The sequence below is a fragment of the Cordyceps fumosorosea genome (assembly GCF_001636725.1).
Source record: "Cordyceps fumosorosea ARSEF 2679 chromosome Unknown scaffold_27, whole genome shotgun sequence".
Classification (NCBI taxonomy): Eukaryota; Fungi; Ascomycota; class Sordariomycetes; order Hypocreales; family Cordycipitaceae; genus Cordyceps; species Cordyceps fumosorosea.
The window spans coordinates 132,778-147,817 of NW_017387327.1; the positions used below are offsets into that span (position 1 = coordinate 132,778).

The 15,040-nt window shown below is 54.8% G+C and overlaps 4 protein-coding genes across 4 annotated transcripts; 2 read left to right on the forward strand and 2 right to left on the reverse strand.

Moving 5' to 3' along the window:
* Nucleotides 1-338: 338 nt before the first annotated feature.
* On the forward strand, nucleotides 339-6,176 carry ISF_08165 (chromosome segregation ATPase family protein; the record flags this gene model as incomplete). Its single annotated transcript, XM_018851768.1, has 2 exons — nucleotides 339-439; nucleotides 584-6,176. 2 exons carry the CDS (start codon nucleotides 339-341, stop codon nucleotides 6,174-6,176), a joined length of 5,694 nt encoding a protein of 1,897 aa, XP_018701038.1.
* Nucleotides 6,177-6,571: 395 nt separating this feature from the next.
* On the forward strand, nucleotides 6,572-6,980 carry ISF_08166 (DASH complex, subunit Dad3; the record flags this gene model as incomplete). The annotated part of the gene is made up of 2 exons (XM_018851769.1): nucleotides 6,572-6,667; nucleotides 6,735-6,980. The coding sequence occupies 2 exons, from the start codon at nucleotides 6,572-6,574 to the stop codon at nucleotides 6,978-6,980; spliced, it is 342 nt and encodes a 113-aa protein (XP_018701039.1).
* A 431-nt stretch (nucleotides 6,981-7,411) lies between these two features.
* Nucleotides 7,412-9,016, reverse strand: ISF_08167 (37S ribosomal protein S5; the record flags this gene model as incomplete). The annotated part of the gene is made up of 2 exons (XM_018851770.1): nucleotides 7,412-7,632; nucleotides 7,699-9,016. The coding sequence occupies 2 exons, from the start codon at nucleotides 9,014-9,016 to the stop codon at nucleotides 7,412-7,414; spliced, it is 1,539 nt and encodes a 512-aa protein (XP_018701040.1).
* Nucleotides 9,017-12,637: 3,621 nt separating this feature from the next.
* Nucleotides 12,638-14,778, reverse strand: ISF_08168 (hypothetical protein; the record flags this gene model as incomplete). The annotated part of the gene is made up of 2 exons (XM_018851771.1): nucleotides 12,638-13,322; nucleotides 13,376-14,778. 2 exons carry the CDS (start codon nucleotides 14,776-14,778, stop codon nucleotides 12,638-12,640), a joined length of 2,088 nt encoding a protein of 695 aa, XP_018701041.1.
* Between the last annotated feature and the right edge of the window lie 262 nt (nucleotides 14,779-15,040).

The following is a 15,040-nucleotide window of genomic DNA, read 5'->3' on the forward strand; positions in this document are numbered from 1 at the left end:
TGCAGCAGTGCCTAGTGACATGGCGTCCGTTGCCGAGCAACCACCAGCGCCCATGGTCATAAACAAAGCGCGAACCTCTGTTCCCCTCAGCACATCGCTACCAAACGCTACGATTTTAACTTCCATAACGCTCAACAAACCCTTCAATTCATTGCTACGACTTGATCAATTTTCTTGTATCGTGAAGATCTCGCAATCTTCAACTGTTCTTCTGCTTTCGGAACCCTTCGCCACATCCCCTCCAGCGTCATTAACAATCATCTCTTATTGTGGATGCGGGCACCACCGTCCGCATTCTTGCCATCCGCGCTGCATTCCAACCACAACCACCACCCATAATGCCCCATACGGACTCTGAAGCCTCACGGGAGGCGGAGAGGCACGCCAGACATCAACATTCTGCCAGTGTCGACTTTCGGTCGCGGGCCCTAGTTCCCATGTATGTGCTTATTTACTTGATTTGGTCGTGGGGCTTGGATGTGTGTGTGTGTGTGTGTGTGTGTGTGTGTACCGCACTGCCGCATCATAACCTCAAACAGATCATCATCGCCATTGTCTGGCCTGGAGTCTAATACCATAGCAGGTGGGACAGTTCCGACCCAGAGCGCGCGCCTCCGCCTTTGCCACTCAACCCGCAATCCCCCAAACTCACCTCACGCACCGGCACTTCGAGCGCTATCCAGTCCGCCCATGCCGCCCTCAACGAGCGAGCCCGCGAAAGCGCCAACAGCCACAGCTCTTCGAGACGCCCAGACGGGTCGCCGGAGAGATCCCTTGTCAAAGGCGGGACGCATCGGCGAATGCAGTCCCTACAGCCGGCCAGTGTGCGAGATCTTAGCTGGATGATCGAGCAGGGCTCGAGCCGTCCTTGCACACCGACGGAATCAATTACCTCCTCCGCACCGCCTGCTCCCGGCCCCAGTCTTACCCCGATTGTTCGACCTGCCCCTCGACGCCAGGCAACCCAGAGCATCCTGGGCGAAAACACACCACCTCCTTCGTCGACTATGCTTGCACTGCAAACCATGTCGTCACCAGTGTCTCTCAAGGAGGGTGAGCCTCTGTCGAATGTCACAAATGGGTCTAGGTCGCCAGAGAGGTCCAAGAGCTCCATCGATGGCCTGTCATCTCAACTGGCGAGCCTGACAAGTATCGCCAGTGCCCTCCAAAAGGAAATGGCTGCCCTGACCCGACGTAGCAGAGACAACGCCACGGACCTTCTTAGCCTGAAAGAGGCCACTACTACCAGAGATGAAGACATTCGGAAGAGCATCCGGGATCTGGTCGGGCGTGTTGATGACACAACCAGTCGCCTCTCGATTTCCTCGCTCAACAACCTGCTCCTCGACAACAAACCCCACCCCACCTCTCCTCAGAGTCGATCAATTCACCTCCCCAGGATACCGTCCCCCAAGAGCTTCGCCGAATCTATTGATAGAGCATCAGTTAGCACCCCCTCACTGGCTGGAGGCGAAGCGTCAGCCTCCGTCGTTCTTCTCGAAAGAATCCTTCGGGGGCTTGGCACAGCTGATGGCGAAGATTCCCTTGTCGGTTTGCTTGTGCAGCTCTCAAATAAGCTCTCTGGCATGGCGACCTCAGCAAAGGTTGACGACCTAGCCCAATACGTTCGCAGCCAGACGCAGAATGGGCTGGTTCAGTCCGCAGCAAACAACACCCGGCCGATAAGCCCCAGCGGCTTAGAACTCGATATTCCCCGTGGTGCAGTGACGCAGCGCATGGAACACCTTCTCCAGAACGGTGACAGTCGTCGCTCATCTGCCCCTGGTAACAGAGGCGCCGAGCTGCTAAATGACGACCTCCTCCAGATCATTCGCTCTGTCAAAGACAGCGTTGCTCAAGGTGGCGGGCTTACTGCTGAGGTTAAGGCCTTGGTGCGTGAGCTCCGTGGCGAGGTTCTTGGTATGGGTCGAGAAATTGCCAAACGTCTTGAAACCATGGATTCTGTGCCGAGAGGAGAGGAGGAACCTGATCATGACAGGAAGGATGAAGTCTCACGCGTCATTGACCAGGGCCTGCTACAAATGAAAGAGCAGCTCAACAATGTCTTACGCGAGCACCGACGACAGTCTGCGTCGTCATCTTCCTCCCAGAAGACGGTGGTCGACTATCAGGAAATCTACAATGCCATGCGGGCTGCTCTTCGAGATAACGAGGCCACTCGCGGCGATATGCCTGACCTCAGCCGTGAGGATGTTATTGAGGCTGTCCGTGACGCCTGGGAGGCTTACAAGCCAGAGGTAGATGTCGGCAAGTCCGCCCTAGAGCGCGAGGATATCATGGCTTGTCTGAAAGAGGGTCTTCAGGACTACCAGCCTCAGGACGAGCGCCCCCCTGCTGCGACGAGAGACGAAGTATTTACCGCCGTCGTGGAGGGCCTCAAACACTTTGTGCCTCCTCAAATGGACACCCCGGCCTCCATGTCGAGAGATGAAATTATCGAGGCTGTTCGAGATTGTCTTGAAGAGTTTGAGTTCCCGGTGGCTCCCGCTGCCCTCGGTAACGGCAATGATATGACTCATCAAGATGTCGTTCATGCTGTCAAGGAGGGACTGAGCAGGTTCGAGGTCCCGCGGGGCGGAAACCTTTCCGACGAAAGCAATGAAGAGATCATGAGCCGCCTGGAGGATATCATGGAGTATATGAAGCTTGAATTCAGAGCTGTTTCCGAGGAAGCCAAGGACAACGTGGCTGCGAACGGGCGCGACACTGAACAAGTTCTTGATGCAACCAAGGACGGCCTTGAGAATCTGCGGGTTTCCATTGAGAGCTACGTTGATCGCCTGTCTGGTGAATCCGACAAGCAAGAATTATTGGACACCTTCGGCCGAACTATGGAGGAGTTCAAAGAGGACATTAGCAAACTGGTCTCTGAGGCCAACGACAGCTCGCGCAGCCAGCTCCAGAGTGAGCTGGAAAGCCTCCGTGAAATTGTCAACACCTCAATGGTCCCCGCTACACCGCAAGGATCCAATAAGGATCTGATGGAGGCCCTTCAAAATGGCATCAATGGTCTTCGCCAGGAAATTCATCGGCCACGCGCTGAGACTAGCGAAATTCTAGATGCCATCAATGATGGCCTGAATGACCTGCGTGCGGGTATTGATCGAGTTACGCACAAACCCGCGGATCTCACGGCAAACGACGAGATCTTGGATGCCCTGAAGGCTGGCCTGGACTCTGTTCGATCTGACATTGAGACGCTCCGTGACAACAACGAACGCGCAGTTGCCGCTGTCCCGCGCGAAGAAGAAGACACCACGAAAGCTATCATCCCCATGGACACGGTCAAACAAGACGACATCAAGAACCTTGAAGTTCTAATCACACAGTTGCGAATCAAGGTTGAGGCCATGGAGCCTGACGCAGAGACTGTCCATAAGGATGACATTGCTCGCTTGGAGGACATGCTTCGGAATGTGCAAGAGGGCGTAGACAATATCCACGCGCAAGAGGCTGCCGCTTCTGCCAAATCTGTCGCAGAAGAAGAGGAGTCGACCCCAGCCAATACTGACGCCGCTACCAAGGAAGACGTAGTCGCTATTGAGACTATCCTTCGCAATACCAAGGATCGTCTTGATGACCTGATTGAGGGGGAGCAAGCTGTTCGCAAGGAGCACATTGACGCCATCTCCACCTTGTTGACCGAAAACAAAGATTCCATCGCCGCCTTCTCCGGCAACTTGGAAGGCATCACTCGCAAGGAGGATGTGTCCAACTTGGAGGAACTCATTGCGCAAGTCATCATCGGAATCGACGACCTCAAGGAAGCAGCTCCCAAGGACGTTGAGGATGACGAACGTGTCAAAAAATCCGACGTTGAAGCCATCGAAGCTCGCGTGCTCGAAATTAAGTCGGCTCTTGATGGCCTGTCGGATATGGACTTCGCCGCCATTTCCAACAAAGAGGACGTATCCGGTCTCGAGGCTCTCATTAAGGAAGCCAAAGAGAAGCTCGACGAGTATGCAGACACCTCCACGAAAGCTTTGGAGGATCGCCAAACCGAGATTGCCGGAGTTAGTGAGCGTGTGGCTGAGGTCAAGACATTCCTGGAGGAATTCCAAGAAGCCATCCAGACCAAGCTCGATGACGGCGCTACTGGCGTTGAGGCTCTTGGAAAGGTTCTCGAGACAATTGGCGAGAAGATTGACAAGAATGAAAACGTCGGTGACCACCTCAAGGAAATGTTCGAAACAATGAAGTCGGAATTCGAAGTCTCGAAGGAAGTGGTCGCTGGTGCCAGGCTTGAATCTGATGAGAAGCTCCAGGAGGCCACCGATAACATTGCCTCCAAGATTGACGAAAAGATTGGTGAGCTCATCGCCAAGTACGACGAATACCAGGCTCAGCTGGATGAGAAGGCGAAGGTTGGGGAGGAACGCAATGTTGAGATTGGGGCAGCTGTCGTTTCAACCAAGACAGTCTCGGAAGAACTGAAGCTGCTGGTTGATACGCTGGGCTCCGCCGTTACAGAATCTTTGGAAAAGATGGAAGAAGCGTCCAAGACCGTCTTTGAGAAGGTCGAGGAGCTGGCCTCCAAGTCTGGAGAAGCGGAAACTGGCGGTAAACAGGAGCATCAGCAGACTCGTGACCAAGTCCAGGCTGCCGTCTCTGCTGTGGAAGGCCTGCAAGGAGAGCTGAAGGAATACCAGCCACAGATTCTCGAGGCCGTGAAGGACATTCTTCTCCTGGTTGGTGAACACTACGAGCACTCCAAGTCGTCGGCCAGTGACATTCAAGAGAAGATTGTGGACGTCAAGCCTTTCGACCAGGCTATGCTTCCACCTCCGCCTGAGAAGTACGACGATTCCGAGGTCAAGGAGAAGCTTAATCTACTTGCCGACCAGAAGTATGACGACACAGAGATACGCGAGAAGCTTGACCGTCTAGCCGAGCAAAAGTTTGATGATAGTGCTCTCCATGAGAAGCTGGATCAGCTGACGGATCATCATGCATCCACAGTTGCTGCCTTTGCTCAGTTTGAGACCCTGGACAAGGTGCACAAGACAGTCACCGACAATGCAGCCCAGCTGTCTGAGTACATCTCTGTGCAGACAAAACGCATTGCAGACGATCACGAAGACCGCGAGAAGACGCTGCAGGATACTTGTTTGGCAGTTGAACGTAAGCTTGCCGAGCAAGAGCATCTGACTGCATCCGTGGCTAGCCTACAAGAAGAGGAGGATAGAATGAGACAGAGTGTTCTCAGCTTGCGCACCGAGCAGGAGAGTCTGATCCGCCAGCGCACGCGCTTGACTGGAGACGTCTCTTCTCTGGAAACAGCTCTGCGCCTTCGAAAAGAGGAGCTTGCGGAAATGGAGGCCAGAGCAGAGCGTCTGGAGCGTCGCATCGTCGAAGGAGTCATGGACCACTCTCGCGTGCTTCTTATGAACAAGAGCGCTTCAAGTGCCCGCGACAGCATGAACAGAAAGAGAGTCAAGAAGCCGGCAGCTGCTGATGGCGAGGCTAAGTCGTCACCGAGACCAGCTGCTGTCAACATGGCGCTTTCCACTCGCCGCAGTCTTGCCCCGACCACACAGAACGGAGCCGGGCGACGTATTGCATCGCTCAGCCAGATGACACCCAGCAATTCTTCTGCCTCTGTTAGGAGAAGCCAGAGTGTGCGTACTCCTGGTGGAGCCTCTGCGCACAGGAAGAGAAGCTGGGGTGGCGGTCTGGGCAAGGAGTTCGGCATCGAGGATAAGGAGAATGTGTGCGTCGACGAGATTCTGGAAGAGGCGTCCGAGGTTGACAGTCGATCTGTGTCTCGGGAACTGGCCTTGCAGGGACGCAACAGCTTTGCAGGTACGGAGCTCTCATCATTGGTGGACTCTGCAAGAGAAGAGGATGAGGATGAAGCCAGGGAGGAGGCGGAGGATGAGGCAAGAGATGAAGATGAAGAGGAAGAGGCAGAGGCAGAGGAAGAGGAAGGGGAAGAGGAAGATGAGGCGGATGACGGACGCAGCGATGCAGACACGATGAGAAGAACTAGCGGCGGCACGACAATCGTGTCAAGCAGCGACGTGTATACCGAATCCGACATGTACAGCGACTACTCTGACACGGCGAGCGAATGGACTTCCCTTGTCGCTGGTGGGAGGAGTTCGATTGGAGCCGCCGAGGGCAACGAGCTGACTCTTCACAACGATGGCAACTGACGGAAAGATTGAAGGAATAAGAGGACAAACAAATTGTGATTTTTCTCAGCGATGTGCGTTTTTGGCTAGGAATGTCTTTGGGCGTTTTCTTTTCGATTCTCCATGGTTGCGGCCTTTGTGCCGCAGCAAAGGGTGTTTATTTCTTATGAAGTGTATAATGTATCTACACGTGTAAATGCACACATGTCTATGAGTACTACTTTTTTTACATGAATAAATTCTTGAACTAAACATGATGCAGAACAAATCATCATGTGTTGTGCTACTCACGTGTGTGGAGGTGTAAGCTGGTAGTTCAAAATACCTGGCGTCCTTCAACAAACAACAGCCCCGCCACAGTATCTTGGCCCTTTTCCATCATCAACGTTCAATTCCGCATCAGCCACCCAGCAGCCATGGCGGAGGAAACTTACCTGTCAACGCCCGAACTTTCGCCTCTTGAGCAAGAGGTGCTCGATGAATATGAACGACTGGCAAGCAACATGAAGCAGGTAAGCCCCCCCGAGCCTCCCTCCCCGATAGGTAAAACAGGACTCTGCTAACGCCCCGCGCTGGCAGCTCGCCGTGCTCCTCGACAGGCTCGCGTCGAACCCGACCACGGACATACTCGACGGCCTGCGCGACCTCGAGCGCAAGACGAGCATGGCGTTCACGCTGCTCAAGGCGAGCGTCTACAGCATCGTGCTGCAGCAGGAGATTGACTGGGGCGAGGGGGCTGGTGCCGGTGCTGGGCAGCAGGGACGCGGTGGAGGGGGGGCCGCGGCGTCGACCTCGAGCGCCGTGGGCAGCGACTATGAGCAATAAGGACGGGAGGGGGGGCAAGGCGAGATCTCTTGCCTTTTCTTTTCTAGTCCTTGCTCTGGTTTTTTCCTTTTTTTCTTTAGTTTTTTATCAGGTTTCCTGTTGATACCCGGCGCCCTAGTCACTGTTGGAGTTCATTTTACTGTATAAACAGACTATGCAAGCTACATCGAATCTTCCAAAACGGACACTTTTGTTGCGTAGATGTGTTGATTTGGGATGTAAAGGATTCTTCTTCTTTTTATGCAATTGTACAGGTTTGGAATACATGACACCAGATTGTTCAGCCCCTCGACAATGACGAGCCGAGCCTTTCCATGGTGACTTGAAACGAAAACAAAACAGCAGGTTTGGCTATATATGAGACAAGGACGAAAGCGTCCTGGGGAGGGAGAACCGCGCCGTCTCTTCTTTTCTCGTGCCTTCTTCTTCTTTTAGTGTACAGAGCCGCCGTAGTAGACCTTGCGCGCGTCGGCCAGCTTCTTGCCGCGACCCCGAGCAATCTCCTCCGGGTCGGGCTGGTTCATGAGCGCCTTGTAGGTGGCGAAGACGGAGTTCATCGGGTTCTTGGCGCGCGGCATGCGCGCGGCGATGTCATGCAGGCCGACCGCGCGGCACATCTCAAAGAGGCGATGAGGGACGCGAAGACCAAAGCCTGTTTTCAGTGTTAGCGTTCCCCTTCTTCTTCTTTTTTTCCTGTCAAGAGGTAAAGAAAACGTACCTGGTGGCCTGTTAAACAGCTCGACAACGGTGGCGCCCACCTTGGCCGTGGAGTTGCCGTAGATGGTCCTGTTCTCGTAGCGGCGGATGGCCTTCATGTTGCGGATGGCCAGCATCTGCGCCGTCACCACCGAGGTATTCTGGTCCGTCGACTTGGCCATGCCGATGCCCAGGCGGCCCGCGCCGTTGCCCGCGATGGCCACGACGCTCGTGCTGCGGATCTTGCCCATGCGCGTCTGGTTGCTCACCCACCGCAGCACCAGCACCTTGCAGTACAGCGCCTTGATCTCCGCCAGCGCCAGCCCCGTCACCCGCTTGATCTCCTGGTACTCTCCCAGATCGTCCTGCCCGCCGTCCTCCGGGTCCGCCGCCCGGTTGTACCGCCCCGCCACGCCTGGGATGCGGCCCAGCTCGGGAGCCTCCGCCGACTCCGCAGGCCCGCGCACCGAAGCCTCTGCGGGCCCGCCCTCGAGCATCTCCAGGCTTGTAGGGGAGACTTCGACGGCGGCGGCGCGGTCGTCGGCGGACGCGAGGGCTTCCAGCTCCTTCTTCCACTCGGCCTCGACCGCCTCGTCGAGCTTCTGCACCTGCGCCTCGGTCAGCTCCGCGCCCGTACCCGCGGCGGCACCCTCCTCGCCCTCCTTGACGAGGTACTTTTGCAGCATCTCCGGGTTCTTCTCCAGCTCCGCGAGCTCCTCCTCGGTCATGTCGATGACATCGGTGCCGCCTTGGGCGTCCTTGACGCGGCGCAGCGCGCGCGCCATGGCCCGCGTCAGCTGCGCGTCCGTCTTGCGGTCGACCAGCTCTGACAGCCGCGCCGAGAACTGGTCCATCCAGTCCTGCTCGCCGAGCCACTTGTGCTCGCGCGGCGGCCTCGCCTCCCCCTCCTGGGAGGGCATGATGTCGAAGCGCGGATCCAGCGTCGCGTAGTCCTCGACGTAGGTCGGCCGGTAGGGGTCGTCGCGTATGCGGCCCTGGACGAGCACGTCCTCGGCGTCGACGGCCGCCTCGCCGGCCCGGATGGCCTCGACCTGCTCGGGAGTGTACTGGCCGCGCAGCCGCTCCAGCTGCTCCTCGGTGTACTCGGGCAGGTGCTCCTGCTTGAACCGGGCCATGTCGGCGGTGACGGAGACGGTGCCCTTGCGGACCAGGCCCAGCTCCTCGGCCTTGACGTTTCGGAACCGCGGCTGTCGCTTGGTGCGGGCGACGGAGCTGTGGAATTGTCGGCAGGGGGTGGCGGCGGCGACCGGTGCTGCATTAGAAGGGGCGGCGGCGACGCACCGGCTCAGGGCGCTGCGCGCCGGCCGTACAACGCTCATGGCCGGGTATATGTGTCTGGGGATGGCAGCTTGGAAAGGTCAATTGGCTGCACAGACGGGTCACGAGTTGGTTGCTGATCAATTGAGCTTGTTTGACTTGGTGCTTGTCGCGATTCTGTTGGCAGGAAGCTTAGGAGATTTTTCTGGCCCTGAACAAGGTGTGGCTGAGATTGCATCAGCCACAGGCAATTGCAAGCCACAGTTCACTGCAAGGCATGAGGAAATGCAAGCCACGGTTGACCACGAGTGTGGCTGGTAGGCACTATTGGGGTATGCTTCTAGCGTGCTTCCAGAAAACTGCCTAAACAGGACATGCATGGGAACAAGCGTTCCGCAGGAACTTACAAGGATTCCGTCCAACCAGGTATCTCAAAAACCTAGGTACTTTCAATAGCAGATGAATTAGCCTAGCTGGGAGGTACTGGCGCAGGCATAGGTATCAATATGTGTTTTTCACGGCCTCCTGTCCATTGCCCCCGTGGATCTCGTGACCTACTTGCTCCTCCTCCACAGTCAAAGGCAGACAGCACAACACATTCGATATCCTGTGGATTTCGTGACCTGCGCTTCGCAACGACTTGCGACCAGGTTAACCCAACCTTTCCCCTCGTGTCGTGGCAATGGCTCGGGTATATGATATTGACTAATCTATCCATTATTATTTTTTGAACCAGCACATCCGTCACCAGACAGCAATGCGATGCTTTTGTCATGTCTCGATTTAAAGCTCCAGCGCAGCCCGTTGAGATGCAGGGCGTCTGGAGTTACACGGTGACAGCTGCTGGCCAAGACAATTCTAAAATCATACAATTCAGAGAAGAGCTTCACCTCTTGACTCGTCCAAGATGGACCTTGTAAAGCAAGCGGCGTCCGGGTTCGTGGCCGATATCCTGTACCTTGGGACAATCGGGGAACAAGGCCCGTTGCACATTTACGAGATGAACAGGCTTCCGGGTCAAGCGTACATCATCGCGACAGACCATTCTATCCCACCGCCGGATGCCAAAAACACGTCACGGGTGCCGCTTTTTACCAATGTTCAGGAAGGCGCAGTAGCTGCGGGAGAGCATCTCTTCTCCAAATTGTTTCGGCCGCAGGGCTGTCGCACAACTGTGCCAAAATGACCAAGCAAATACATCATAGACCGAAAAGACGCCAAGAGGAGAGTAAGATGGTGTAGAACCGAGGGCCGCTAATGCAGGTTTGCTGGCCGTTGCTGCCTAATTCTTGGCCAGTTCGGTCGGTCGGTAGAGATCGGGCTCGTGACCGTGGTGGCAGCCAGGCCAGGATGCGGGCGGCTGGAGCCCACGTTGGAGAGCCAGCGGGCGCGCGTCATCTTACATACGAATTTGAAGCTAAAAGGGTTGCCTTACGCTATTAGTTTAAGGTGATTTAATCTCATCCTGCAGGTTGGTTCGTCGGCGCAACGGCGAGGCCCAGGAAGGGTGCCCTTGGCTTGGGTAGTACAAGATGGTCCGCCCTGGGGTAGCAGCGGGCTTGTGAGGGACACGAGGGAGGAGGGCAACATCATGTGATGGAGGGCGCATGCTAGTGTTGGTTTTTACATGGAAAAACAAGAGGGGTTGAATGAGGAGGGGAAATGGAATGGAAGAGCAAGTTCTGGCCATGTACATGGGTTGTGCGGGGGTTTGATGCCCTCCCACTTACACGTCAACTCAACAGCCGGCCAACATGGAGGAGGTTTGGGGAAGGGAGCATCGTGCAAGGCCGTCATCGTGAATGCAAAAGACTGCAAGTGATGAGTAACATGCCGTATCAAATACCACAGGGAAGAATTTTCACTCTGCATCTTCCAAGAAGAGGGAACTTTTGCCATTAACGCCGGCAGTTGGCAGGTCTCAGTTTCTGCCGTCGTCCAGTTCCCCTCGGTCCAATAACAGTCGTTACCATCCAGCTGGGTTGGGTAGCAATATCAAACATGCTTTGCTCTTTGCTTTACCCGGGGAAGACATTGCGCCAAGGTGACTTCCTCTGCCCCGTCATGCAGATTGATAGAAATACGCGTATGCATATGCAAATATGCAAATGCAGGCAGCCGCGCTGCTTCCGAATGCTGCTTCCGAATGCTGCTATTCGTCCGGCAGGTTTTGCAAAGTAGAAAAAAGGAGGCAAGGAAGGAAAGAAATTGGCGCGCGGCCCGCATCATGACGGATGGGTAATGAGGCTTTGAGACAGGCTTGCAGGAAGGATCTGGACTGTGTCATGTGCGGATGTTTGTTGCTGCGTCGTGTGTGTGTGTGATCTTTTCATGTTGACTACTGCACGAGATGTGCTCTTACATGGTGGGGAAGCAACTTAGGAACAACTCTCCGAATGCGTTGTTCTCCGAAGGCGTTGTTCTCCGAAGGCTTTGTTCTCCGAAGGCTTTGTTTAGGACAAGAGGGGAAAGCAGGTGCACCGACGCATCACTTTTCCCCTCACTGCCTGCCTTTCGAATCTCATCTTCCGTGAGAAGGCTCGGAAGGAAATCCCGTAGGCCTCGCATCCTGCCGCTGTCTCAAACCTGCAGCAGCAATATCCCATGAAAGTAAGCCACCCACTCGATGCGACGACTGCAGCGCGATCTGGCCCGTCCCGGTGCGAATCAATCACATCGCACAGCCTTCGTCACAGCCCAACGGCGGAAACTTTTCTCAAACATCAAAAGGCATCAAAACTCGACCCAACGACAAAAGTCAATTGGGTCAGAGAGAGAGCAGAAGGAGGGGGGCGGGGGAGGGGCAGCGAATCGCTCATTGTGACCTTGGACGTTTGCTGCAGCAACAACAGGAGATCAAACATGACACCTTCACACATTTGTGCACAGTTCTGCTTGCCGGTGGCAGCCTGAACTATGTACTAACTGCATATGAGACAGGGGTGCCAACCTGCTGTGCCTTTGCGCCCACGCGCAGCATATGCTGGAGAAGGGGGAGGGGGGGGCGTGTGCACAGTAGGCCAAACTTCGTAAACAACGCGAAAGCGGAAGATCCTTGTCACGAGCATATGATTGAAACCTTTTTGTACGATTTCTCTCCGCTCCAATATCAGCCGCCTCCCCTTCCGTCGTATCGTAGCACAGTGGATTCGCCGCAGCCAGGCAGCAGCATCCAGACGGTTGCCTTTTTCTCGAAGTCGTCGTCTATAGTGGACACTCGGTAAGGCAAGATCGGAAACTAGAGATATCGTATGTCGGCACTTGGAATCGGGTTATCTGTACGTATTGCGGTGTGCGTGAGACACAGGAAGCGCTAGTACTGCAGATCCAATGACGTTGCAGTCAATTTCTCTCGACCATCTAATAATGCTAACCGTCTTATGTAACTACCGTCTATAGACGCCTACAGAACCTCTCAAATGCCCAGCAAGCCTAGCAGTTTCACATACCTAGCGCGCGCACAATCATGCTGTATGGTAAACTGCCCTCCTTGCTTCTGGCAATCGTCCCCGTAAATCAGTAAACCAACTAGGCGAACAATAATCCTCGGTCGCTAACTATCCAATTTAGAAGCCATGTATTCCCCAAATCCTGTTTACGAGCTACGTCTTTCAACCTTGCCCCAGTTTGATTCGTCAAGGCCATTGGCAGCCGTCCAGTAAACCGGCATCGCACCCAAACAATCAGGCTTCAACAGGCAGTCCAATGTCTCTGTCATGTGCCGAGTCGACAGTGAACCGACATGTTTTTTCGTTCCACTTGAGCCAATTCCCTAATTCGCAGATTCGACGCCCAAGCCAGAGTACACGTTGCCGTCTCTCGTCCCCAAGCGACGGCGGCTCGAACATCTTCTCTTCATCTTCGATTTGCTCGCTTGAGAACCAATCCTTAGGGAAGTAGTCCCTTGATAGCGCAAACCCTCGCATACCGTAGTCTTCTGGTAGTGGGCGTAACGGCTCGTTGGCTGGTGGTCGCGGGAAGTTTTTGTCCGCCATTCTCGGTGCCGACATCAGTGCAGGATAGGCTTCGTTGAGCAGATCAGCCACTCGGGTCCATGGGAACTCGTCCTCAATAAGCGACATGGCTTTCGGGTGTTGAGCCACGTAATACAAAAAGACTAATACCGTGTGAGAGAATGGGAGACAGTTAGGGTCCGATTTGCGTCGCAACACAATATTGCAAGTCTGCATGACGAATGTTCGTGTCGTTTCAAACTTGTCCTTGGCCATATCCCCATCGATGTCCTTTTTGTCACCTAGCGAACCGTTTGCATCACCTGCGACAGGTTGAGGTAGTGATTGCTGAAGGGGATTGGAAGGCGCGCCGTAGCCGACAAGAGAACAGATGAGAGAAATGGCAAAGCAGTGTCTATTGAGCATTAAATTAGTCAAATTCAGTAACAAAGGCAAATTGCCACTCACCCTGATTGGAGCCAGCCCTTGCTCCGCAGAGCGATGCTCCTATCCAACGTACCAAGAAACCTTGCTACTGTCTCCTGGAGTTCGTCGCGCTGGAGTCCAGAAAGGAGGATAGCATTGACTCTCACAAACAGCTCATCGTATGGATCAGTCGGCCGATATGAGGGATCTGGATGAATTGGCTTTCTCAGGATTGGGATGAAAACCGACATGATGCTATCCCAAGCACCTGGAAAAGGCACCGGAACGCATAGTGACTTGCTGTAGTAGTAAAGTTCCCACAGGGGATCGGGCTTTGCAAGTATACCCAGGTGATGATACATCCGGCCAACCTCTGGCAATCGCTCTGAGCCCGTTGAGTACCAGGACCGAGATGCCGACGTCCAAATTTCGCGTTCGAAAGCGTTTTCTTCAATAGCCATGCGGTATCTGGCCACATCCCCAAGACATTCGAGCCAGGAATCAGCAAATTCAGGGATAGTTTCGTGCTGCAGAGTCATGATTCCGTATGCAATGGCGAGGAACGTGAGCATATGTTCGCGAGAGCCGGGTAATCTCTTGCGGAGGAGCTCGAGAAATGATTGAATGCCGTAGCGCCACATCCGCCCAGGCATATTGTACTTCTTAGGAAGGTTGCGCACGGAAGGAGTCGCAGACGGAGATGAGCTGGCGAGAAAGAAATCGTGATGCTCATTTAGCAGCGTGCGATGTAGCCCAATCAAATTCTGGAGCTGCTTCGAATCGAGCTCTTGATCATCTGGGATCCGGGTTTTCGGATCAACGGTAAGTTGAATGCATTTGAATTCAACCATTATCAGGCCTTCATAGATGCCTGTGACCTCACTGACAAGCTTCTCATACGAGATGGGTTTGGTGTCAGGCTGGCGATGAAGCTTCCAACCGGGGATTGTGGTCATGTCGGGAGGGTGTACTACGGGGACCGGGAAGAGCCCCACTGATGCACTATTGCGGTTGCCAATCTTGGATCGCCTTGATGTTGAATGCTTAGGGCGGGCACTGTGGCTCTTTGACTCGCTGCGGGCCTTGGACTCGTTGCGGCTCTTTGAATCGTCGGGGGGATTCCAAAGCTGTCGACCGACCGGGTTCTTGGCGTCACCGCGATCGAAATCACTGGCTACACCGCTGTGGCGATGAGAGTGGCCAGGCGTGGTGGGGGGTGATGCGGCTGGGGCCTCGGATGAAGGTGGCGAACGTGCCTTCTTGGGCTTAGGAGGAGAGGTAGAAGGGCCGGGCTGCGCAGATTTCGTTTGCTGGTTGACTGCTTCACTGGCGATAGCATCCTCCTCCTCTGGGCTTGGCCGCTTCTTCGGACTCATGGCTGGGATCGTGGCGATAGCATCCGCCTCCTCTGCCTCCTCTGAGCTTGGCCACTTCTTCGAACTCATGGCTGGGATTGGAACCGCGGACTTTGGCGAAGTGCTGCCTGACCTATTTTTGTCAGGACTGGGTTGTAAAAGGGAAAGAGAGAGAGAGAGAGAGTGTGTGTGTGTGTGAGAGAGAGAGAGAGAGAGAGAGAGAGGGAGAGAGGACCGACTTTTGATTGGGGTGTATGGACGGCCATTTTCTTAAATGCCTCGACGACATCGGTGTCTCCAGTGAGTGTAAGGTGCCTGGGCCCATCGGCGCGAACGTGGACCCGAAAGGCGT